The following is a 27845-nucleotide window of genomic DNA, read 5'->3' as shown; positions in this document are numbered from 1 at the left end:
AAAGTGTGATTACAAAAAGTATCCAATCGTTATTAAACAGAATTTTTCATGCTCTTAGATCATGCCTAGTAACAAGCTTTTCAATCATAACATAAGATTACTTCGATTCGAATTTAGTTTTATATAAGAAACTGCTATTACATCAGCAAGGTATAGGTATCAATTTGCGCTGGCCAAATAAATTAAGCACCATTGAACTGTCGATGCTCTATATCCATTACAATTCAATTATAGTTGAAATAGGACTATAGCGAGATGAAACTGAGCTCACGGCCGCAGTAAAAACGTCTTTTTAATTTCGTGTACCACCACCGTTATAAGGCACGCACGAGCGGCGCCGGCCGCGGCCACCGTCGTCGTTCGCTTTATCATTTTTTGCACCAAATGCAACTGTAGACGTGATTCAGCATCTTTGTATTGTAAACATAACGAAATTATGTCTACGTGTAAGCGATGCTCCTATTCATCACTAATTCGATCAATTTGCAATCACTATCGAACTTCATTCGATTACGGCGAACGTCTTTTGATTACTGATATTAGATAATCTAGCATGTTATTGCAATTACATTTCTCATTACTAAGAAGGAAATTCAAGGGATTGAATTCGTTGTAACGGTAAAATTGGATGCGGATTTATGTGAACATTCAGTAGTATGAGCGAATGTAGTGAATCGGGTCTATGGCGCAAGATGGCAATCTTAACGTTGAGACTGCAAACCCACGTAATGGAGCAGCTATTCAGGTTCATTTATAGCGGAACTAGCCTGTTATATCTGAACAAACTGAGTGTAGCATGTACCTATTTATATTAGAGCTTGTTAGAGAATTTCATAAACTAACTATGGTAAGAAAGATACAGATGGGCATCAGTAAAACTTGATTGGCCATTGCAGCTATAAACTTAAATTAATGACTAACATACAGCATAACTATTCCAACGAAAGCAATTATTATTACAACACACATTTATTGCAGAATAAATAACCTATGAAAAATTTATAAACAATTATGACATCGTTCTTCTTAACGACCTAATTATTTCTAAGATATTCAATTTGGTATCTGTACCCGCATATTATCTATCATGTGTTAGATGTACTCATAAGATGATTTGTTCTCAACGATATCACGGACGAATAAGTGACGACATGTTCAATTTAATTGGATGCGCATTTACTCCTTGGTATCTTAAGCTATTAACCTAAGTTCATCCTTTGAACAACTCGTTACTGAACTTGCCCTTATACGATGGCAAGATACAGAAGATACTACTATAGTCACTATTATAACCAATATATAAACAAGATTTTCTAATAAATACAAGACACTTTATTTAATTTTTTTAAAAACAAACCGGTTGTTATTACCGGTACCAACACTATGATAATTTAATAAATCTTAAAAATCAGTCACGTCAGACTTCGTTTTCAGTTTGAATGGGTCAAAGTTCATGGGAATTATCTATGCTACAATTTGAGTTATATTCTATTCTTGGATTTATCTTATTGAATCACGTTTACAAAACGCTATTTATTGCCGAATTCACATTTTTAAATGTCATTTTGTCGCAATAATTGATTTCACGCATGCTTATTACAAGAAAAATAACATGTTTAAATATATGATAACAAGATGAAGTCAGCCGCACTCACAATCTAAAAAATAACAATGTTGCACTCCGCATAATACCTAGAGTTTTCCCACGACCTAGGTAGGTGAGAAGTTCTGTAATGGCGCCTGCATTACTCTTTAACAATTAACTTCCGTTAATGTTGCGATGAAGAAATTGCGTAATTATTGGAATTTACATATTTAGCATTTATTTGTATGCTACAGAACAATTTGAATGCCATTGATAATGACATTTATGTCGACTAACGGATTTGTGGCAAGTCTTATTTTACATTAATTTTCAATCTTAAACGCTCTAATAACTGTTCATATGAAGTCTTTGTTTTACCATCGACATTAAAGTAGATCACAAAATTCGTTCGCTTCATGATAAAGTGGAACAAATTTTTCAGTTCACATAGAACGGATTATTTCACAAGTTTTTTTTTTTTACCTTTGCCCTTTTTGTAATTAGCAGAATCTTTAAATTGTTCAAGTTTCTGCTGTTTCTAAAAAACTGTTGTGGGACATTGTCTTGTGGTATCGCAATTACAACGCGTTATATCTATCTAAGTATGTTACAAAATATACGACAAGTTCAGTCTTCTTATCGCAAAAGTTGCGGAAATCATTCCACAGCAATGGATTATCGTTATTGTAAGCTAGACTACCTTCAATAAAATTTCTCTCACGTTCCTATCCGACTATATGATCCAAAAGAAACGTCCGGGAATCACGTGCTTAAAATATTAATAACTGTGATTATTTTTATGGCCATACGACATTTTGTATTTTATATAACAAACGTTACAAAAAAATGATTTTGTGAAAAGAAATCTTGTATCCGCTTTTGTGATATTTTGTAAATGTCATCGTCAATATTGATATAGTGAATTACAAGAACGCTCTATCGCGGTAAAAAATGTAATATCGTTAAAACGCATTATTTTTGCAATAAAAAGCATTAAAAGAACTGTGCATCGGTGTCAGACTATTTACGTAAACAGCAAAAACCTGATATCTTAATATTCTAATTTCTCTTCTCTTGTATCGTGTATTCTATACGTGACCGCCCTTTTAATAACCTTCTACTAAAAATACATTATGCCAGTTTATTGCTTTATATTACTAACTGAGTAGAAATTTAATTTTTGTATGCATAGGAGCCATAAGGATAGCCACATTTTATCGAATAAATTAAACTCAGACAGTATGTAAGCTACAAATAAACTTTAACGACACATTCAATGAAATGAAGTAGATACTTACTCTCGCAGAAGTTTTCAAAATATTTGCCGATAGGTTCACCGTCATCGATGAGAGGTCTCTCAGCGTTGAGGTACGCAGAAGGTCCATCGGGTAAGGTGTGATGATCCAAATGATACAGCCGACAATTGTACGTTGATGAGTGGGGCGCCCCCAAGTAAAGGAATGATCTACATAGGAACTCTGATTCTATTTCACAAGCCAATCGACAGGCCGATTCTGACGTAACCTGTCAAAATGAGGAAAATTCCACTAATTACTTTTCTGCATGAATAAAAATAAAATAAGCGCATTCAGTAATAATAAAAGTAAATTCAAATATAAAGCGAAAATTCTAATTTCTATAACTAATTTAAACTGCGAGAGTGTGATGCCAGCGGTTACAACTCAAACAATAATTTCCCAGTAAAGTTAACATCGATGTAAATAAACTTTTAACTTTTATATAGAACTGCAGTCATCTCCCCTGTTTGCATGTTAAGTATATTTCATTGCCTCTTTGATATGAGATAAGAATAATCAAATAGCATATTGCCATACACAATATTAAACCTAATAAATACAAACTTATCATTTTATGTCAGCGGTAATTAAAAAAAAGCTGTTTGTGGCTTACCTGAAGTTCCTTATCGGTATAATAATGTAGACCAGCGTATTGCGCCACTTTATCTTCGGCTACCCCCACACGAGGCGCAGTAAATACTCTTGGCCCTTTGCACGCTTGCGACGCCTTCAGGCACAAATTCTGCACGACCACACAGAATAGGATAACAAAATGATCAAAATGGATAACAAGGCTATGTTTATTTTATTATTATTCGAGCACCTAACAACTCTAATGTTTCCCTTCTCGGAAATCAATTTTGCATGGAATCAGGCCCCCTAACTGTGCTGTGAAAAGTATCACTGTTTAATTATATACCGTGGAAACTATTCGCCTTATTTACATACATGGTATCTTTACACAGATGGTTAAGGCCTAGATGTTATATTACTTAGAGATATAAATTCTTCGACTGTAACAGTTTTTTATTTTATGCACGATCGGCTATTCAGCATACAACCCTATAAATAGAAATGTGTGAATGTATCATGCATATGTGTACATGTTATTGAAGAATTACCTCAAAATAGTCAGTGCCAGGAGTATCCACAAGTTGGACAAAATGTTGCGCCGTGCGTCGGTCGGAATCACTCAAAGCACATCTCATACTTCCATACTCGTACTCCGCAGATCGACAAGGGAACTTTTTCTGTTTAATTCCAATAAAATATTAAAATTTCAATAATGATCTCCGTTTATAATTGAAGCATTATTTTTCACACAGTATCCTTAACTATTATAGTTCATTTATTAGTGAGACTTAAAAATACAGAATGGAAATTTTACTTTTTACTGCAAAACAAAAATTAAATTTTATGCTCGTTTCACATTCATTTGTGCAAAGTGAGAAGCACTGCTATAGGTACATATTTTATTACTATGTAAGCGCCTGTATGTATAATGATAGTTAATATAAATATGCTATAATATATATGATATGCGATAATTATAAATGATTGCTATTGTAAATAAGATAACGATGGGGTAATTTTTGTAAATTGCTTCCATTACCTCATTGAGGCAGGCAGCAAGGCAGGCTTCTTTGGTGGAGGTGTATATTATAGTATTGTCTAATCCTCGGAGGGCCTTGCCCGGCACCCGCTCGAACGCCCACGGCCGGAGGCAAACACTTTCTGTCCTCACTTGCAACTTTACCATGTAGTAAGTGTTTACAGAACGCTGTAACAAAAACATTCTTAAACGGTTTGTAAAAAAAAACTTACACTTACATTGTCTCAGTGAATATCATAAAAATCGAGAAGTTAAAAGTCTTCAGGACACGAAGTATGAATATATTCAACCCACAGCTCTATCGTTTTATTTTAATGTTCGGTATACACAATGGACTGTTCTTACTCCGGCATGATTTTAAAATATTTACACATTTCTTAGTCAACGTTTAAAAGCAGTTTAATTGAATTAAACAGAAGAAGTTTTTCTAAAAATTGTAAAGTCTCACTATGTTAACATGATGCTAATTAAAATGTTTGCCAAGTAAAAAACTGACCGTTGTCGAATGCACATATTATATTCATTATTAGCTCGGCGAAGTTGTCCCAACTCCATATATGTTAAACGATTTAAAATAAATACCGGAAACGCTAGCTAACAACCCTACCATCTCACCTAGTTGCTATTCCTAGTGCATTTAAACTATTCGATCGGAATCGTTAATTACATTTCGCATTAGCTTAATTGGCAACCGGCGAGCTACTGTAACGGATGTTTATCAAAAGATTTATAAGAATTATCTAAACAGGTGACAAGTTTGCGTGCTTGGATTAAATCTCTGATCTCTGGATCAGAATCTGCACTTAGCTTTTATTCTCGACTAAGAAGTAAATCGAAGATTCAATGACGATTAATTAAGGATAAAAGGATAATGTAAAATAGATAGCAAAGAATAAATAAATAATAAATCTACCGACTAACTTAACATACCTGTGGAGTAGCCATGGGATTGTTTGCTTGCGTGTCGTTTTGCAATAAGCATCGTGTTTCTTGAACTGGTGTCAAAGGATTTAACACGAAACTGTAACAATAAAGTAACGATTATTCATCATCATCATCATGGCAACGAAAAATAATTTGAAAAAATTGTAAAAATTGTAAGATCATTCTTAAGATAACGCCGCTGCTTTATATATAATTTATTACTATATGAGCATTATTTATATATTTTTTTCTAATTTTTTTTTATATATAATATAAGCGTTAAATAATACATAATAATAAAAATTATTATACATAAATTAATCGTGAAAAATCACGGAAATTTCTTAAACGATATACAAGTGTTATGATAACAATATATAAATTAGGTTAACCAATAAATTGTAATATTATAATACTGCATAGATGAAAACATTGTCAAAATCCTTTAAATTTCCGAACATGCTTCGTCTTTTACCTTCTTCGAAGTTGAAGTCCGAGGTTCTCACCACTGAGCCACCACTGCTTTTCATTGTATTAATTCAAGACAATTCTCCTAAGTAATGAATATACTTTTGTTATGAAAATAATTACAAAACTGTCAAGTTAATTTCTCTAGTCTTTCACTATTGCGGCTTCTCATAATAGCCATAAAATTCGAGCAGATAAGGTACAACGCTTCAGGAAGTAACAAACTGACTAGCCACTGTCGCACTACAACGATAATGAAACCTTATAGCGGGACTGAGGCCACAGACCTCTAAACAATGGATTCTGATACGATTATGAAAACAAAACCGATTTTCCACATTTATTCCTAAAAATGTAATGTGGATTTTTTTGCAATGTTTACAATATTTATATAAATTCCTACGTATCTACAAATGCGAAAGGAGAGTTCCTTTTCTCTTGATCTTTCCATCAGGCGAGTTCACAATCAAATCCGTAAATAAATGTAATTTCAAAGCAATGTAATTTTATAGGATTTAATATTCCTTGTAACCTCAACAACATCCACAAAAACTTGGCGTCGGCGTCAACGATATACCGTCATTTCTCAAACCTAATCACGTTTAACATGAGATTTTTTACTATGATAGTGATAGTGGGGGCGGACTCCATCAGACACATTATTATGCACAAGCTGCGTCGTAAGTAAGGGTGTTTGAGTTTAATATAAGTGCGTTTGCATCAATCTTAATGACACTTAGATCGGTGCGCGTTACACTTACAACCTGCACTCAGATAACGGATCTATTTACCGTTTCAACCAGATATTTTGTATTTTACATCTTAAGTTGAAGTTTCTGCGATATATCTTCGACTCAGATAATGATCAATATTTATACTATGTAAACTGCTTCGAAATGATTCCTTGCCAGGTAATATAATAAGCAGCCAACACAAAACGGTACAAATTTTGAGTTATAACTTCGTTCGTGCAAAATTCATCGAGCCTTTCTAAAATCTTCTTTTAATTGAGGTTTATGCAAATAATTTCAAATTTAAAATGATCAATAAAGGCAAAAAATTCTTAAAATGTTAAACGTTTCGAAATTGAAAACATTCAGCGAAATGATACATTATAAAAAATCAATCAACGCTATCCATTAACTTTGATCGAGCCAGTGGTTCAAAACTAATAGTCAAGGACGATGGTCACGTCGTGCTAATGTCGGTTTTTACTTTCTCCTAAATTACACAATTAGTAGAAAGCTCCGCGGAAGCTTATTATTTAGTATGTCGTGATAAATTACCTTCGTGATCGTACGTGAGTGATAATTAGGGCACTCTCTAGCAAGGCTTCGTGCGATATTGCACTATGTATACGAACTTACTGGTTCCATTTATACATGTCGCAGTTTACAACATGAAATTTAATTTAGATTAATGTTATGTACATGTAATTTCGAAATAATTCACCTGGAATAACCATTAATACACGACTGCTACCACTCAGCATGATTTTAACTGTGGTCATTAATAAGAACAACAAATATATAGCAACTTTACACAAAAATTAATCATAGCGGTACAAGCTTAAAACGATTAATATCGTGTTTATTTATTAAATAACAAGAAGGGCTAAATGTGAATTTGATTAATCTTTCATTACGCCCTTTTACTAATGATATTGAACTTGGATTTCGGCACCCGATAACTGGATTGAAAGAACTAAGCGGTTTGGAGAAACTTACTTTTATAATTTATAAATATTTATACAAAGTTACTCCTTTACTATATATGAGCACTTGCAAAACTTGAATATTCTTTTTAGATTGTGTTTCATGTACGTCTATAATACAACTTGTAGCTGATTGTGTAGTTAATACTAGGTAATAGTTGTAGGCACGTCAATAAAAAGCGTCGACCAATTATCATCGCAAATATATATCAAGAAGCTCATTTGTGTACAAATTACACGGTACCTCGTGAGAGTATAAAAATACAGCCTATCATTATTGGCGCCTCAGCGACTTGAAATCGCATCAATCACGCTGTGGGCAGGCGGCTGAAATTGTAAAGTAGCTCCTGACTTATATCGATGTTCTTCATCTCACTTACCGATTACGATTTATTTTGATCATCCGAATAAATGATCGCGATTTTTAGATTATTAATGGTGGCTACAATAATTTTTCATCAATATTCAAATGGGATCTGAGGTGATGCACTTATTGCAAATACGATATTACATGACTTTTAATTAATTTAATTTTTCATACACTATGAACGAATAGGCAACTTGTTTCAAATTATTTTATGGTTACATCCATGACAGAGCAGATACCGTATTTGTAAGACACTTGACAATACCGTAGGTTCTCAGTGCGGTGGCACCGCGGGGAACAGTTACCGATTGTGAATATAGCATTCTTTTCCTCTCTTTTTCATTCAACAGATTGATTCGAGATACGTTGTGTTAGTACAATGCTAAATTACAAGCGCGGGAATTTTACATCTCATCTAATTGAATTGAATACCTACCGAATTGGTTTTCTATCGATCCCGTTCGAAAAACTTCTAAGAAAACAGCCCGGGTACTGTTATTGAATTATAAGTGTTTGCCAGTTCATAGTTTTTTATCTATCTAGGTGATGCTTACAGGTTTATATGCATAATGAAAAGATCTCACTTGTAATCGAAACTTGATTAATAGAGAATGTGACACTAATAACAGAGAAACTGCACTAGAAAATAAATCAAGACCACCAATGAAATGATTATTTTATAATGTCGCTATTAAATGAGCTGTCGTTTTAAGTTACTCTATCATGTCTCCTTGTATATTCAAGCAAAGTCTGGTTTTAATAAAAAACCGAAAACTTGATAGTATATTGTTACATGCCGCATAAACAATAAATTGAATATGGGTTGAAACCGCCAATGATCATGAACTCCACACAAGTGATAATAATCTATTGAAGATGTATGCGATCACTTTTACTGTTATCCAATTTGGAGCGAGCCGACATCGGTTTCCGCTTTTACACGGTTTGTGGCGAGCGGCGCGAAACACATTGTTATTAACCAAGAGCGTGTCATTGGAATGGTAAGTGTGGAGGACGTGCGGCAGACTGACACACATTCTCGACCTCTCCTGGCTGCCAACATCACAGACGATTTCCCCGATGTCTGTCGATTAGTGAATCTTCATGTCAATCGGATCTTATCTCGGCATTTGGGTTAGGAGCTTCGTGATCTGAGATAACTACGGTACGCTCGATACTATTTATTTCATGATCACTCATGGAATGAGAAATCATGTTTGTGATTTGATGGAATCTACCGTCTGCGCTGTTATAACGTTAAGAAATACCATCTCATCAATCTAAGTAAATTCAATATCAGCGTTGGCATCATCTTAACTATTATAATAATGTACATAAATAATAATATGCGTTTGAAAAGACTGAAATCTTACCTAAACGCTGCAGCTTGGCAATCAGGCTCTTCTCGACACCATCCTTGACATTCATAGAGAGATAGGTTTCGTACAGTATAGTACGCTGTTCCTTGAAAGTCCACATCTGTTAGTTTTTCGAATGCAATTCGACCTGCAACAAAATAAATGAATAATTTCTACATAAATTCAAATATTTGTAATTTGTTATAAGTAATTTAGAAAAACCAAATGCTATTCTACTTTAATATTGTACTAACAAAAAATAATTCATGGTGTTCGCCCTAAATTGACCAATTAATCTATTAAAATCCATATAATTATGTATAAGACATAAATACTAGAATAAAATTGATATTAATTGGACATATAACGTTTCATCTTACGCATAGCTTGCTTCTTTGAGTCATTGGAAATTTATTACGTAGGTACAGTTTTTACAGTTATAACATAACTAATAAAATCCATTGCATTCTAACAGTCTGTTCAGGTAACCGTTATCGATACCTTATAATTTTTAAACCTGCGTCAATTCTGCAAGGATCGAACAAGACACCTTATAGAGATAGTAAACCATACGTCTTATGTTTACGGAAGCAACTAATGAGAAGCTGCAGCATCGAAGAGTGTTCGTCAGAATAGCGGGAGTAAATTTAAGTATACCTACACTTCACAATAGCGGTAGTTCGACAATTTGCTAATAAGTGACTAAAAGCTTAGCAATTTGAGATATTATTTATGAATATTACGTTAACTCTAGCGTACGCTTGATTATGCATGCAAACAATTATCTTCCGTTTTAATTATAAGACCAAACAACGTTATGACGTTTTAAAGTAAATTTTATAGGAATGCGGTACGGTATGTTATCTATTTAATAAATTCTAGGTTAGGTATGTTACTTAGAAACATGGACTGGAATAAAGGGATAATTAAGTTTACCTTCAAACAAATTAATATGAAATAGTAACTACATGTTGTTTTACAAAAATTGTGGTGTGTTGATTATAATTTTATAGACATTAAACTTACTTAGAACTAGCGTAAACTGCAGTAAAAGTAAAAATAATGGCGTCAGCCCCAGCGTGCTGCCCTTCATACTGCCGCCAGCACCTGTAACAAGGAACAAAAAACCATGTTATTTCACGTGTACGTACGTTGCAATTTGAATGCAGGTCAATCGTTACTACAACCGCTTACACGAAAGTACAAGAAAGGCGGTGACACAAAATTTCATTTATTTTTTGCATTGCAATATCACTTTCACTGCTCTTTTATCAAGTAGATGAATGGCTATCAGTAAACGTGAAAGTGAGACGATTGTTATACTGTAGTCCACACTAACAGCTGAAATCATTCGTACGCATGTTTAATGAAACGAACAACTTTCGATCGCTTTTAACGTTCTGCTTAGTTTAACACATTTAATAAATACTTCAATTAAAAAGTCAATCGGAAACTTGGCTTTTTTGTTGCTAGTGAAATTACATTGGAGTCGTAGCAGCTGTTAATGAAAAATTTTTATTGAATCGTCGTAAAATGTACAAATTGCACTTTTATATCTACCGCTACTTTAATTCAACTTTCACGGAAGTTCCATTGGAGCAAAAATACTAAAAATTCTTTCTGGCCTGGTTTGCTTTTGAAATTGATAATATTTTTATTAAATTATTTACGGTTTACTCAGATTTAAGTCAAGGTAGCACAAAATACATAACTAGGTTTTTTTTACAAATAAAGTACCTACTGACAAGATATAAACATTTTATGCAATTTCATGACACATATACGAGTATCATCATTTATCATATTATGTTTCCAAATCATAAAAGTTACAAATATACCGCAATAAAGCAACTTCAACAAATAATTTTTGATTCATACAGTTTTCAATTGAACAAAACTAAATAATCACAACCGTAAGTTCAAATTGTTTAGCTAAAATTTGGAGCAAAATGTACAATTTAAATTTTAAATTCAAGCATGAATCTACAGTTATGTTAAACAAAAGTAAACACTATACAGAAGGTGATGATACAATGGGTGCACAAATACGTAAATTACAAAATGAATTATTATAACTGAGATGTTAACCGTTAATAGCAGCGTGAAACAGGGCGTGATGGGCGACGCTCATAAGCACAATTATTGACGGTGACGTGTTTCACGTATGTCACATAATGATTGTAACAGTTATATCACTAGTCACGGGTGCGGCGCAGTGGTATGCGGATCCAGAAACCGTAGCTATATGCTTTGGATTTGCCCAACTATATTCGTCCCGATACGATTTGCTGCGCTTGCTTATTTATTGCAATTAAACAATTGTTTATCTACAAATATGTACCTGTTCATTTTATTAATTGCATAAGTTGTCTATAATTTTAAAATAGCTTTTCTAATGGACATATTTTGTTGCATTTGGTAAATTCACGTGAATAGCATTGTATGGTTTATGCTAGAAGAATAAGTAAGCCTAAGTTGTATTTTTTCCCTATTTAATGTAAATCAAATTGGGATAACTGTAATGATAGTGTGTATTATGGGTGTTTAAAATAAATAAATAATACTAGAAGATTTAAAAATACACTCAGAAATGTAAAATAATAATAAAATATAATAGTTTAAAAAAACTATAAAACACGCTTTAACAAAAATCATATTTTGCAAATTGAAAACTGGAATAATTTTATCAAATTAGTGTATTGTCATCGGTCCTCAATAAATCTACAAAGTTTGAACGAAATCTGGCCGTTTAAAGTGGGTCAAAATCGCGCCCAAAGAAGTCAGTTACAAACAAACAAACATACAAACAAACAAACATACAGGTGAAGCTAATAAAAAGCGTGTAAAAATGTCTACTATTACCAGTCGCTAAGCTATAGAACGGCAGACATTTAAAATTCTTTATTACAATTTATGTCAACATCATACCTATCAAATTGCAAAAAACTCTGTTAATATAGGTTATTCTGTAAAATTTTGGTTTAATTAAGTGTATATTATATAATAAACATTTACTAACTTATTTTTCGTATTCTTCTGTTTACTTCACTATTAACATACAAACACGAAACGCAATGTTATTTTAAAATTCAAAAATGTTAGTAAGTATGTCAACGCCTACTGAATTCCAAGTTTGGTTACATTCTTTCGTGTGAGCGATCGATGATATCACTATCGTCAGAAAAATAATAAAGGTCAAGTGTGAATGGGACTCCAGACACCAAGGGTTCCGTAAAAATAACCTACAATGCAAATGCAAATATAAATGGTGACAGATAGAGGAGCGGTAAAGATAGAACGTAAGGGATAAAGTAAAAGATAAATCCTTTAGGTATAGATCCCAGAAACTAATTAAACTTATTTATCACAAATTAACCATTGTCAGACATTACTGAATGGAAATACGTTTTCTACAACGAATTAGAATGATTTAAAACATACCAAGTAACCCAATAAATCCGCATACAATACCCATTAAGCTACATATATTCCCATGCGTTTCTACATGAGCAATCATGGTTTATGCCTATCAGACGCAGTTTGCAATTATTTACACTCCAAGTCTATGCATATACAACAAATTACATATCGAACTTCCGCTTAACTATTTAGAACTCTCATTACAACGCAAATTGCTACTTATAATGAGAGGTTCCCACAAAATAGAATCATATCAAAAACATTCACACATAACACTTAATAGCCTTATTAGTATAAATAAACAGTTTAGCGGCTAGTAACCCGGATATAGTTGAAATAATATTCCAGGATCGAATTATTCCAGGATTAAATGTATAAAGACTTAAGTCCCATCGTAATGCATTTAGAAGATGCATAAATCTCAACATCTCATTAACATTTGTTGCCTGAGATTCGTAACTTAATTTAATACACACCTCAGTCGTCTCAAACAATAATTAGAAGGTTATTCCTGATGAAGATACCGACGTGATAGATATTGTATCAGAAGTATTATTACATTATACAATTCATAAATTAATAAAGACTTTAAAGATCGAAACCAATGATCATTATAGGCCTATAATTCAACGTTTTGTTTAATATTTTCATCTGACATCTTAATTTAGGTGAATTACATGGTATCAACATCACTGTAGTAATGCAACAATACAATATCAAATTACATATAGCACATAGCTGTACGCAAATCTATTTGGTACAAGGCTAACAAAAAGAAAGTAGCAATTGACCTCATATTGACAAATCACTTCCCCTAATTATCTACCATGACCGTCAGACATGGGTACCGCGGAACAATAAGGTTTTTAACTGGCCAGTAGCTTGAGTTTCCGATTAAAGTGTTACATGGATTAAGTGAGAGCACATCTATGTCAGAGTATTTAAATTAGACTTTGTATAAAACTTCCCTACTGAGTTGTGTTGTATTGTTATGTTTTTTTTACATTAAATTACATTAAAAATTTATTTTTATTTTCTGCAACAAAAGATTTAAATTAAATTGGAAACCATATCCATAAAATCAAATGAAATTCAAATCATTTCACAGTAAATTTAACATATGCACATGGTATTACAACATCGTGAAGATTTACAACTGATAAGCTCGCGACAGTATTTCAAATTTCCGTTAGAGTCAAATGTGCCTTTAAATGCTCGGGTTCAGAATGTGCCATGAAAGGAATTGTTCTAACATACCTTACACTTTAATTTAGCTTGCCGTGACCAACTATGTATTCAAGAGAAGAAAACGTATATTTACAGTTGTAATGAATATTCTAATGCCGTGCGGTACTGCCATTACGAGATAGAGCCCGTGTATAAACATTAAGAGGTCACTTAGTCTTCGTAGAGAACAAAGTCCGCTAAGCTTAAACATATGATGCCTTATATCTTTGATATAAACCGAGACGACGCGACGGGGTCAAGCGTTCTTGTGAGATGCTTATCCTGGCCATGCATTAATAAATAATAATGTTTATTTTGAAGCCACAAGCAACTCCACACAAATATTATGTCCAGGGTTAGTTGAGATTAATGTCTATATATGTAATAAAAGGTAAAAGAAAGATGACTAGAAACAAGAATGATTAACGTATGTTTATAAGTTATCCTGTGATACCTAAGCCAATTATATCAATTTTCAGTATAAGGTAAGGTATTGTTTATATGTTATTTTTTTAGAGGCACGGCAAGGAAGAGACTGATATGTAAACGTTTGTTTTTTTGTTAGTATTTTTCCCAAAAATTTACCTGCTATTTTAAAAAACAGATAACACCAACACAGAAGATCTTAAAAGCACGACAAGAGAAAGGTTATCAGATGTTAAGTTTTTATCAATAACGGTCTGTTAATGAACGGTTTCGGAAGACGGCACAGGCATTATCGTTGGATAATCTATATGTCACAAACTCAATGTCAAGTAGCGAGCGTCACAATGGGCCGAACTTGACCGCGGTAACGGTACCGCCGAACGAGACGCGAGACAATGCGTGTGAGTCGACAGGTTGCTCTCCTGACCTAATAATCTTATAAGTAAGCTATTATTTACGAAACGCATGAGAATTTTCACAACACCTTTCACGTTTATGATCCTGTTTAAAGGGTTTAATTGAAGCGAAAGTTTGCAGTCAACTGCGAATTTAATCTATGTCATTCCGATTTCCGCTCCAAACAAGTCAGCTTGTTTAAAATATGTCCTCGCATTATATGCAAATGCAAGAATTACTATTCATATTAAATATAAAATTAACTTAATATCGTAAACGAATTTGGTCTTATCTGCTTAAATAAAAATAAGAACTATATAACCGACACAAATAAAAACTTGGGTTAGTTGTGTCCGTTCAGAATTCTAATTACTACATTTTACCTTAACATTTTAAGATGCTAAATATTTATTTCACTAGGTCTCACTATCAATATAAAGCACTCCAGCTGCTGGAATATAAGGATAAATTTAAATGCAAGACATTCAATGGTTTTATTGTTCCACTGTTTTAGCCTCGCCAACACGACAAGGGTTTCACATTCTTTAAGTCGACACACAGCTAGGCTGCTCTCGGGTTCTTGTATATTGTTTATCTGCGAGTCTAGAATTCAGTCGCCTGGAATCATTTCTGAGATCCCCTTTGAAAGTGTAATTCTGGTTATGAGAACGTAATTTCAATCAGATATTTTTTCAAGTACAATTACGAAAAGGCAATACATTTTATTAAATGAAATTATTTTAATATTGACTATCATAAATATTTGTTATCATAATATTATTTTTATTAAACCACCACCTAGGGCGAAACAGGGGCGAGGACTAGGTACTTTATATATTCATTTAAGAAATATAAACTATTGTTGGTTGTTTTTCTTCATTTTAAGGAAAATTATTTTTATATTTTCGCAGCTTACGTTCTTAGTGACCACTTAATATGGGTTTTGTCGACGATTATATATAAGAAAACGCTTATAAATACAAACAATAGCATATGAATCCATGCAATATCGCAGACTTCCCATTTATATGCTTTGTCAACTGAACCGTAAAGCTAACATACAAGAATAATAAATTATAAGCACTCATTCAATGTAATTATACGGACTTTCTTCAACAGAAAGCAAAACCATGCACTCTCTCATAATAATATATTTACCCTTTAGAAAGATCAGACAGCATAGATGACCATAAGTTTCTGTTGCAGTGGACATAAAATGATAGCAATTTTGCTATACTGTATAACACAAAGCCACAAGGCTGACATGGCGAAAAGTCGGCGGGCAAAGGTCACAGTCAAGTCCCGAGCGTGCTTGTATTATTGACGCATAAATCAGTTTCGAGTCTCCCTCTTTTGAATTTAAAGTTTTCGTTATATTTGGCACTAACACGAAATAGTATGAAAATAGTTATGGTTAAAAATTCTACAAATTAATAATCGAAAAATAATTAAAAGCTGTAATTGTATTAAATTAATTAAATACACATTGAAAACGAGAAATGCTTTCAAGTAGGTACGCACAATAACTATCACTAAAACTAAAATGGTACGCCATTCAGCTTTAAAACGTCTTCATTTCCTTTTTTTTCTTATTGACTTATAAACAACGATGTTCAAACATTAAACTCAAATTGGAAGTGGATCAAGTTTACATTGGGTGCTTAAGTCAATGAAGCTCTACTTTCTACTTTCCGTCAACGGTAGTTGCTCAGAAAATAATTATAACAATCAATAAAGGTTAAATTTGGGTATTTACACATTTTATGCAGACTTTAGACGATTTGACTTTCACTTTAAAAATGTGTCTGTCCCATATTAAACATTAAATTTAATCTGAGCTCACTTAAAGCGTCTGTCTTTTACATTCAGCCGTAAATTTATGTCTAATGTTATAAATTTTACGACCGCCTCAACAATAGTATAACATACCTTAATCGGTTCGTATAAAATTTAGCCATGGTCTCTCATCACTTCTAAGAAATTGTAACGGTTAGAAAAATAGTTTCGTTTTACCCGATTCGCCATCTTTCAGATAATTCGCTATCAATCTTATCTAGCTAATGACGGGTTAACATCGAAGAGCGCGACGGGACGCATATGGCTCGAGATAAATGCTTGCTGGAGCAAGGATCGTAAACAAGTCGAGAAACGTGGTCTTTTTGTTATTACTTGAGAAAATATCGTTAGAAAGCACAATAGCGCCAGAGGCGGCGCCGTGTGCCAGTGAATGAGGGAAAATAAAACGAGCTGCGTTGAAACAGTATCGATGTTTGGTGCTTACTTCCCTTTATCTTTAGCTGATCGCGCTAGACTCAGTGGTGGTGCAAGCGGGGCCAGCCGCTGCAGTGTGGAGGGAGCGCGGCATGTGCATGACCGCGCCGAGCGCAATGACCTTGCGCACATTCCGACCGCTCCTCCTGAGGCTCCCGCGATCCTCCTATCCCGCCATTTATCTAGGCTATATCATAAATGACTGTAACTCAAATACGACTATCTCGCAATTTATTTATTACCGATGTTTACCCGTACATATATTTACAATGCGCCCCAATCTTTTTGCAGCAAAAAAATGTCATGAAATTTTAAGGAGATGACTTTTCATTTGAATTACCTAACGTCTTTCGTTCTTTTAACCTCCATAACTGTTGTAGGCTTATAAAATGGCGCAATGGTTTTCCATTCACAGAGACAAATGTAATGTAAATGTTTGTTGTCTTGAATGGTTACATAGACACACAAGAAAGTGGGTTATCAACCTCGTCTAGTGCACATTGAATCAAGCTGTGCATACAAAGAAAATTCACAAGACATTTTACAAATGTATATTTTAATGAAAACTGACTCAGAATACGACTTTCTAAAACTATAAAATTTCTTATAATTCTCGTTAAAACTGTCCGCCTTTCATTTAATGCATCTAAGCAAAAGCTGCGCCTACTCGTGGAATAACGGTCCGTAGACCAAATTATCAAAACCACTAGCGAACGGGAATTGGTTTAAAGCATTCAGAATTGGTATAATGCCCACGCTTGGAAACGTAGCCCTGCCGCCGCTGCGATGCGTAACACAAACATACGTAACTGCCATTTCCTTATAAAGTATTTAATGTTTGATCGATTCGATTGATCCTTATAATCAATGTAAATGGTTAATTATAACCGGTTATTATAAGAAAATTAAATTATAAAAATTGTATTTATATACACATTACATAATTGACCTTTTTCTGTATCTAAATCTAATTTGAACTTTTTCATTAATGCTTAATCTTCTAATAATATTTGCAATTAATAGTTTTCTGAAAGGCGGCGTTGACATATCTACACACAATTCTTAACTAATATGATAAATGGATGCATTATACGACTAATGTTGTTACATAGCGATGAATTAAATAAATTGGAAAAAACATTTAAGCCTAGAAATTTATTCAATAAATTATTTCCATGAGAAAACCTTCAACTTACAGTTTCAAAGAACGTTGACACCGCTATCGTGACTTGAACAATATTAAAAGTATCTCACCTTTTTGCACGGTTAGAAACCTTTCTTGATATCGTCAATTGTCAGCTCTTTACAGGCTTAATTAACACTGCACGGTACCGTATTAGTCATTTTAGAAATAAAAAAATATACGTTTTGAAAATGTTTCTTGTGGATCTAATAACTGAGATGTTCTTCTAGTTACAAGCAAAGTATTTAAGTAGTTACTTAGCATAGCAAACATAGTATGAGAATTTATTAATAAGTAACGTCAGTGAAACAACATGAAGATGGTATAGCAGGATGTGAAATGTGATTGATAAACAGTACAAAACGATTCATAGGTCTGACTTTACTAGACAAAAACTGGTAGGCAATTGTATAGTATTATATGACAATATTACCACAACATACCGTCACATAACTTGATCTCATCATCTTGCCCAAGTGTGTGAACTCGAAGATGAATTGATACAAACCTGTTTCCATTACGTCAATTACGTATAGGCTATATTTGCTGGACTAGTTTCGCTGACCACTCTTTTATAAGAACGCATGATTTAAATAAAAGATTGAATCAAGAAATATCTCATAGTTGGCTATCTTACAATGCAAGAATAATGTATTCGTCATGTCCTATTCACTTCCTAGTGGATCATTTGCATTGATTTAAAACGTGGAAAACATGGGCAATCTCATCCGCTAATAGATTACCATCATGGGAATGATGCCACTGCGCTCTTGAGCGATCCTGCATAATCATTACGTGGGTAATTATGGAAACTGCTTCTACGTAATTTCATTTCAACAAAGCTTTTACATACCTACGTTTCTTTTTATTAAATCAAGTACTTCTAATTATGTGCTAAAACCGTATGATTCATTTTATATTTCAAAAGTACGTTCTAATGTAACAGTTAATGTCGCCTTAACTTTTTTATTGACATTATTAACGAGGTGAAAACATTTATGTATAAATGCTTATGTTTTTGACCCCGATGTAAGAAAGACGGACAAACACTATGGCATTTTTCAAATACAAAACAGTTCCACCGCAAAGAGACATTGGAGAATCTAAATGTTTTATTTTATTTTATTGGTAAAATTATCAAGATGAACTCATTAAAATGTTTGTGCGTAATCATGATGGGCTACTTAGTATTATCAGCCAACAAATAAAAGTAACACTGAATGTGACGCTATAACGGTCCGTTATTTTCGTTTCGCGAAGATCTGACAAACGGACATACTTCGACACGCTATTAAATCGAATTTTACGCCTCTAATTGCAAATTAGTGGACACAATGATTAGAGTAATTTAATTTTTGATAGCGTACGACTTGGACATAAAATCCATTTAATTTTTTTATTAAATTTATTGCAAGCAATGGATTATTATCATTTAAATATTTTATTATAGTACAGTAGAACCATTACGACAAAGGGAGGCGCGTTGATGTCTTATATATGGCATAAAGATTTGTGTATGTTGTTTGAGTATATTGTCACTGTATTGCTGTACATATCACACTATTCGTTTAATTTCATATAAATTATAACGACTATTTATCTATGTGAACTATGGAGATAATAACATTGACTGATTAACCTTTCAAGCTTATTGAAGTTTTCTAACAATTTCCATCGTGATTGTTTCAAAGTATTGAAAGAAAGTGGCTGCGCTGAACTTTCTTGGTAAAGGAGGGTAATGTCCATTACCTTAATGTCGATTATTTTATTTGTACAATAATCACATTGGAGCCTGATCACTTGATGACTAGACAAGGTTTTTTTGCTGAGTCTTGCCTCTGGACATAATTCGACATGAATGCTGAGCAATTTCACAGCACTAATGCTTGCTAAGATGTTGAGAAATACTTGAATGGAAGAGCATTGTTATGATTTTCTCACTGGAAAAAAGTCTTAATCTTTTGTCGCCTATAACTGTATGACCTCATTCTTGTCTTTATTGTGTAGCATTTCATTTACAGATCAACTCTTTGTGCCTGAATTATACAATATTCCATTCTACATGACGTCTATAACTATACTACTGTAAAGAAATGCATGTATGAATAAACAAAAATATCAAATTTACGTACAAAATAAATGTAGTGGGAATTGTTTCTGTCCAGACTGTGAGGAAGTGCGATAATTATTATAATGTAATTTAATATAATATATAATGTGACATTGTATTGAAAAAAAGAATAAATTGTAACAAACCGCGATCGTTGACAGAATGGATAATAATGTCTCTGTAACCAGGAGGAACCTGGTGCAGGCTGGAATGGGTCAGTGACCGCGGCGCACGACGCTACAATTATTATGTAACTAGTATCTATGGCAAGAAATTGCGGTTTCTTATTCGCCTCTTGATTCATTAATCTCAGTTAGAAGCGTTCTTGATTATTAAAATAACTCAAGGCCGTATTTAAGCGTTAAAAGTTAAAAATGTGACACAAGTAGAGCTGTTTTAAGAAAATTCTTGTTTTATTTTAATTTTTGATTACATTCCATTTCTTATCTTTATTCCTGAAATGATACCTATTTGTTACGTTTATTGAAGCATTCCATATAATAACATCTAATCCCAGATATACTCGGTCCACTAGACAGATCAGAGATAAAAAGTTTATGCGGTCGCTCCGACCGCACGGCGAGTTTCAGATTACAAGGAACAAACGCGTCGCTATGCGATCTGGATAAAAACACCCAAGAAAGATGTTGAAAGGAATCCTACTACGTTTTAATGTTATTTATAATATATTATTAGAACATAAATAGACTTATAAACAAGGCCTACCCATTTACCATAGCTTCACAACATTATTTCTCATGAATGCTTTCAGTTGGAATTTGTTTAGAAGCTGCACTTGCTGATTCTGTTAATTAAACGTGGGAAACTACATGTATGCTTTGAGTCTTTGAATTATTTGTATTTCAATAACGGTTCACCGGTTTATAAAACATTGAATAGAGCAAATTTAGAACACCCATCTTTTTTATCTGTTGCCTTTATAAATACTTGAAAATATTCAAATAATAAGCTCCAGTGGCCGTTTGATTAAGATAAACATCGTGAACAGAACAAGACATATACAATTACATAACATGTGTAATATGAAAAATCTGCTACCGGCTAGCAGCCATCAATTACGAGCCGTGTCGAAGGAATTTTACACATGAATAAACATCATTAATATAGTCTACTAAAATTTGTTTTATCTTGCATAGAACTCATTTATTATCAACTAACACGAGCACGAGTCGTGTCAAGAATTAAAAAGAGAACATCTGTTTTTTTATATAAAGCAAAACATTGTGATGGACAGTTTGTTTAACTTTTTTATATCATGTACGTGTTTATACACCAAAATCACTTTCACTCGATCTATTTCAATGAATAGCATCAAAAAATCGATTATTTGACATGAAACATGGAAGGTTATGATTACAAACGTTTTAACATAGTTAGTAGTACTTTCTCGTGGGTACGTTCAGTGATCGTAGGAGAGCGTGTCGGTCAAGTTGGTCATGCTCTAAGTCCATGTACGAGGCTGCAACATTTGCACTGGTGACTGGGGGCAACATCACCGACACCATTCTCAAGACTCGCTACGCGTCACTGCGTGCAGCAATCGTGCCGTCACATTTCCTTTAGAACACGATCGTCTCGATTACCACAAAAACAGACAACACAGATATAAAATCTTAGATATATTCGCACATACGGGAAATGATGACCGAAAGCAAAAACATTTGAATTATCTTAAGTGACATTGCGCTACTTTCATAATAGTAATCAATACAAGGCCCACTAAAGCTGAAAAATGAAAAGTTTCAGTCCCAGCGGTCATTCATTTCACACTGACTAGAAATATCTCAGGTATAGAACATGCTTTAAGTTGCTGTATTAAGTTTTTCACGTCATGAAATGAATATGTATGAATTTAAATAACTCGTTAAACTGGAGAACAATGGACGCACAAATTAGTTTCGATGTTTTCTCTTGGTTGGATGGTGGTGTGGTAGTGTTAACAGCGTTTTCTAGATCCAAGAGCAACATATTGTACGTGCTTGTAATTGCGGTATGCACCGTACGCGTAGGCCCCACTACTTTCCCCCGACCCAGTGCCCTCTCTGCCGAGTCGACCCAGTACCCACAAGCGACGTATAATTCCGTAATGTTTCAGATTTTATTTGAAATTTGCCGTGGCTCATTACACGTCTCGTGTACAGTTACATCAAATAACAAATCTCAATTTTACGATTATCTACTGAGATTGAATTTGTAATTGTAATTGATAGAAGCAAATGGTAATACTCGAACGTGTCTGTCTAAAATGTAATATGATTATTGTAAAATACATATCTTCCTATTATAAGCATTTAAACGAAAAAAAGATATGAAAGCACCCAGTAATACACTTACCATAGACCTGGCCTTGTGATAGAAGTGAGCTGGAATGTCAATTTATTTTTCTCTTTTTAACTGCATATTTTTTTAGTTACTAGTTTAGTAGTAGTGGATACTGTTTTCTCTAAATTTACAAAACGTTTAAAAATCTACCTACGGCTATATGTAATACTAGCTGCGTCCCGGTTCCACCCTCGTAAGTCTGTATCCCGTAGGAATATCGGGACAAAAATTTGCCTATGTGTTATTCCAGTTGTCCAGCTATCTACGTACCAAATTTCATTACAATCGGTTCAAAAGTTTTTGCGTTAAAAAGTAACAAACATACACATGCATCCATCCTCAGAACTTTCGGATTTATAATATTAGTATGATTAAAAAGATACATAAATTGTAACTTAAAAAATAATGCCTTGAATTACTAATACAAAAATAATATGTTTGCATGAACTGAGACGCGAGGAAGTTGAAAAACATGGAGTTGCTGTAATAGCGACAGGTGTATTACGTGTGACTGGGAATGCTTAAAGAAAAACTTCCTAGAGAAATCTTCGCAAGACCGTAGTGTATGATTTTGTGTGTTAAGTAAAAATATGGATGAAAGCCAAAGTTTATTTTAGTATGCCGAAATTACATTCAGAAACAAGGAAGCCCATAATAATAAAGAATATCAAAATTATATTTTTTTTTTCTTAAAAAAAGCCACGCACTTTAAAAAGACGGGAATTTATTTTGGTTTACATCATTAAAAGTCAATGCACTTCTTAAAACTTGATTTCTAATATTACACATTTACCTGCCCAAAAGAACACGAAATAAAATTCATTGTTGATATTTATAAAATAATGAATTCCAAAGGTGCAAAACAGAATCTTGTAGTTCTTTAACACTCATATATGATCATTAATACGATGCGTTTATTTTAAAAATAGAGTAGAAGTAGTCCCCATCATAGTCGTATGATATACGAAACGTATATCGTAATATGGAAAATAAATCGTAATGGCGCCTTGCATGCTTATCAAATGAAATGTAACAGGCGTGAAATACAATCACGAATATGGTTTGAAAATAATAATAGAGATTGATTTTCTTTGTCTAGAATAAAGATTGTGTTACATATAAATAATCATATGAATTTAACAATTGTTGTTTTAGTACAAGCGAACGCAAAAATTAAAACATTAAACAACTTTCTTGACTGGTTTTGAGACCACATTTAAATTCAGGCACTTAATAAAATAATCAGAACTTCAATAATTAATTGCCAATTTTAATGTTACAATGTAAAGTCATACCTATGCGATAGATATTTAAATAAACATGTTTTCTTTATATATGACTCATAATATTCATAGTAATTATTAAAGAATTTGATTTTATAATACTTTAACTTTAAATTAAAATTATTAAACAGTCTACTATCGTCCATATCAATTAATTATCACACTTTAATGAAAATAAGTCTCTCAGCTATTGGAACTAAGACATTTGATAGAAAACAAAAACAAAAAATAATGAAAGCACGATAGCGCGAGACGAAGTTAGGGAAGGTAAAAACAGTGCCAAACGCAGCCAAGAAACGCAAAAAAGAGGATAACTTAAGTAGGAAAAGGGAAAGGCAAATCAAAATGCGGACAATGAATATCTTATCTTTTTACCAGCTTAGTCAAAATCTTAACGGTTTAAAGGTTGACAAAAAACACACTTTCACTTACAGTTTTGATCAAGATTAAGAAACACGATTCTTAAATATGTGTTTATTATGAAGCATTAAGGAATAATTAGACTTTAACATAGATAATCAACTAAAGTTACTCCCGTAAATTGGCTAGAGGTATTTACCGATGATAATTTTGTATTGCCTAAATTGGATATTTTCTGTTAATTTTCAAACATGCCACACTTGTCTCAAAAATGCAGTATATCATATCTATGTGAATGCGTTAAAAAGGACAGGAAAATTCAGAATATCATTAACCATAGATTCCTTTTAACATTTTACTTTTCAATATTAACATTAGAAAAGAAAATATTTATTTGCAAATTAGTCACGGAAATCTAGAAACATAAAGTGGTCCTTCTTATTTTCAAAGCACGGACATATCTGGCCACGTCTTTACATCGCGACCTACTTAAGTTATGAATAAACGTGAAAGTGTACTTGCACCGACACACATTTTGTCCTCAACATGAATCATTTAAGGAATTTTAACAATGTTTGCATATAATTCAATTTCACGCTTTTCTAAAAACGTACAACGAAAGTTTTCTTTTTCTATGTTTCATCTATTTACTCCGATCCTGCAAATTGAATCTCTTCGCTTGTTCAATGTATGTTACGATCTAAATCATAATAATTTTATTGCAGCTAACTTTAGACTTGTGCCTATAATATTATGTAAATCCGGTGATTTGGTGTCCCTAACCTATCATCGCGTTTTAAACAAATCCATCGTCTCTCGCAAACATAAATATGCAACTATTCAGCGTATCAAAATAGAGTTGATTTATACGTGGTTAATAACAATTCATTCATAAATACTGTTTATAGAGTACATTATGTTATGTCTATTCATAATGACTTAATACACACATGTCTAAGTGGAGCATTGAATGATTTGGGCGGCGCGCTCGCGGTCAAGGCCACGTGCACTTGCCGCAAAAAAGCAACAAGTTATGCGCCCACATATCATAATGATCATAGTATTGTTTTTTACATAAACCTCAGTATGTACCATATATTTATTCAGGCCAATGATTGCCACATTTTTTGTTTATATTTGAGTAAGCTCCACGTAACAACCCATAGGTTGCCAGCGATAGACATCATTAGTTTAGTTCGAATAATGATTTTATAATGGTTGCTTATTTGAATATATTCAAATGTACTTTTGGAACTACTGGTAAATATAGCGGTAGATGTGAGCTATAGTATGTAAAAACTTTTCATAATTTAAAAATCTTAGATAGTTAGAGCATCAACATAAGTTTTTATACCAGACCCTTGAACCAGACAATTAAAAATTAAATAAGTATCCTGTATAAGCACACTCAAACTAGTTTCAAACCAGATTAGACTCGCTCGCTTTAGGAGACTTAAACTCCAATTACTATTTTGATTTTTTTGTACTCATTACCTTAAATAGCATTTTAACGACATAATTATTGGTATAACTCGCCTTAAGTAGAATGCAAACTAACAAGGTCCTTTCAAATTCCGAAAAAGAAACAAAAACTTTATGTTGTTCTCGTATACAACTCTTTTACAAGATTTAAACAACTTGTACAATTACTGTAATCAATGAACTTAAACTTAACTTTTCAATAGCAGTTGTTTTTCGCCGACATCTCATGTGTATGAACTTAATATTGAATAGTTAAGTGCAATATTAATTTAGGACACGTAAATAATCGAAAAAGGCTCTGTATTAAGAAAACCTTGGGAAAATTTATTTTTATCCACTCTTACTTTTCTGCGAGTGTTACAGAAGTAATTTCAGGTTCATTTTCTATGATTACTTGAAACAAAAAGCAGCTAATCATCAATCGAAGCGGAATACCTCACGCAAGTGCATATAATGGTGTAAAGGACGGAACGTCTCAGTAATTCACCGGTAATGACGGTAATCATTTTACCATCTTCGTACCAATAATGCGCACCACTTTGTACGCTCCAGACCTCGAGAAAGACACGGTCAATCGTGCGAATAGTTACTTTGCCCTACACTTTATTGAATAGTTCTGACCTAGCTTGAACTTGTACATAAGCTATGTATCATTACATATGTATTACTAACCAAATAAATTATATGTTAGAATATCATTCTCTCCATTTGTTTTAAATTCTAACCCATTTTTGAAGTACTAATTCTTAAGACAATTAGATCCACAGCCACATCTCATTAAATTGCAGCAAATGACTAGCAATAAAGTTAATGAAACACCTTATTCGCGTAATAGAAGGTCTCCTAGATGCGAGCAACGTATTTCAATCAAAAAACTAGATGAACTGCTTCTTCGTCTTCCTTTGAGTTACGTAACTAATTACACTCAGACTGCAATAGGCTTATCCTTCCTTACGTCAAATCTGCAAAGTTCATTGCTGTTATCTTTTTCATTGTATCAATTTTATACACATTTTTATTAGATAGATTATTATTCTGCTTTATTCATAGATGATTAGATCAATTTCATAGATAATTTTTACGAAAATCTGTAAATTATAACGATAATATTCGTACGTTTTATAAATTATAATTTTCAAATGTGTTTTATCTTTAATAAATACGATTAAAAATAAGCTTTTGCCATACCTATAACTGCTGCACCAAGAAGCACCTCGAACGATTTTAAATAATTACACGTAACTCAACAGTGTCCCAGCGATACTAAAAGCGAGCACTAGAAACCGAGCTTAAACCGAATGTATGAGATGAGTGTGCTTGAAAGTTCGGCACTACAGAGACGGGCGCGCGCAGACACGGGGGCACGCAGCCTAAGCGTCTCAAACGGAATGAAATGGTGAAGAAGACGCCGCGGTCTTATATAGACGTGACCGTAACCTGACGCCGAATAACGGACTCCTATCGGCGCTTGAGCCACACAAATATCGTCCCTAGCACTCAGACGCAGTGCCCTCTCTGCCAACCCTTTTCCGTTGCAGCAAATGAAACGAAATTTCAAAGACACCCTACGGAATATGAACATGATAAAATAGTTTTGCTGGACATGGATTCCTTGTAAATTTTCTTAGTTTTCTGATAATTAATCAAATTATAAACTCGTTATAGATACGGGAAAATTTTAGTTTAGTCACTACACAAAATGAAAATTTCCCGTATATTTACTAGTTTTCTTTATCGGATTAAGGATAAGAATCTAGCTACAGGATAAGAGAATATGGTTTTAACTAATTATAGGATTTATTTTATTCTTATTTTAGTTAATTATAGAGCTTTGTGGAAACATATTCATTGGCTGCCTAGCTTCTCAAACGTATTAGTATTATACTTACATAAAGTTTACAATCTATCAACGAAAATACAGAATCTAAATTAATTTGTAAAGGACCGATATAAGAAAAATCCAGCTTTATATTTCGAAAAACTTAAGAATAATAACAAAATATATAGTTACTTTACCT

The 27845-nt window shown here is 33.2% G+C and overlaps 1 protein-coding gene across 2 annotated transcripts in view; it reads right to left on the bottom strand.

Annotated features, from left to right (window-relative positions):
* The window catches only part of LOC119830522, a 32754-nt gene extending 5533 nt beyond the window's left edge, over window positions 1-27221 (bottom strand). For both annotated transcript variants that reach the window (XM_038353579.1, XM_038353578.1), the window contains exons 1-8: window positions 27016-27221; window positions 10353-10433; window positions 9342-9474; window positions 5426-5516; window positions 4496-4663; window positions 4005-4133; window positions 3497-3625; window positions 2884-3109 (exon numbers count right to left, since the gene is read on the bottom strand). In XM_038353579.1, coding sequence (XP_038209507.1) covers window positions 2884-3109; window positions 3497-3625; window positions 4005-4133; window positions 4496-4663; window positions 5426-5516; window positions 9342-9474; window positions 10353-10419 — 943 coding nt within the window. In that variant the 5' untranslated portion in view covers window positions 10420-10433; window positions 27016-27221. The remainder of the gene's footprint in view (window positions 1-2883; window positions 3110-3496; window positions 3626-4004; window positions 4134-4495; window positions 4664-5425; window positions 5517-9341; window positions 9475-10352; window positions 10434-27015) is intronic.
* Window positions 27222-27845: the final 624 nt, after the last annotated feature.

This window comes from Zerene cesonia, chromosome 11, assembly GCF_012273895.1.
Source record: "Zerene cesonia ecotype Mississippi chromosome 11, Zerene_cesonia_1.1, whole genome shotgun sequence".
Lineage (NCBI taxonomy): Eukaryota > Metazoa > Arthropoda > Insecta > Lepidoptera > Pieridae > Zerene > Zerene cesonia.
This window is presented reverse-complemented; position numbering and strand designations above follow the sequence as displayed.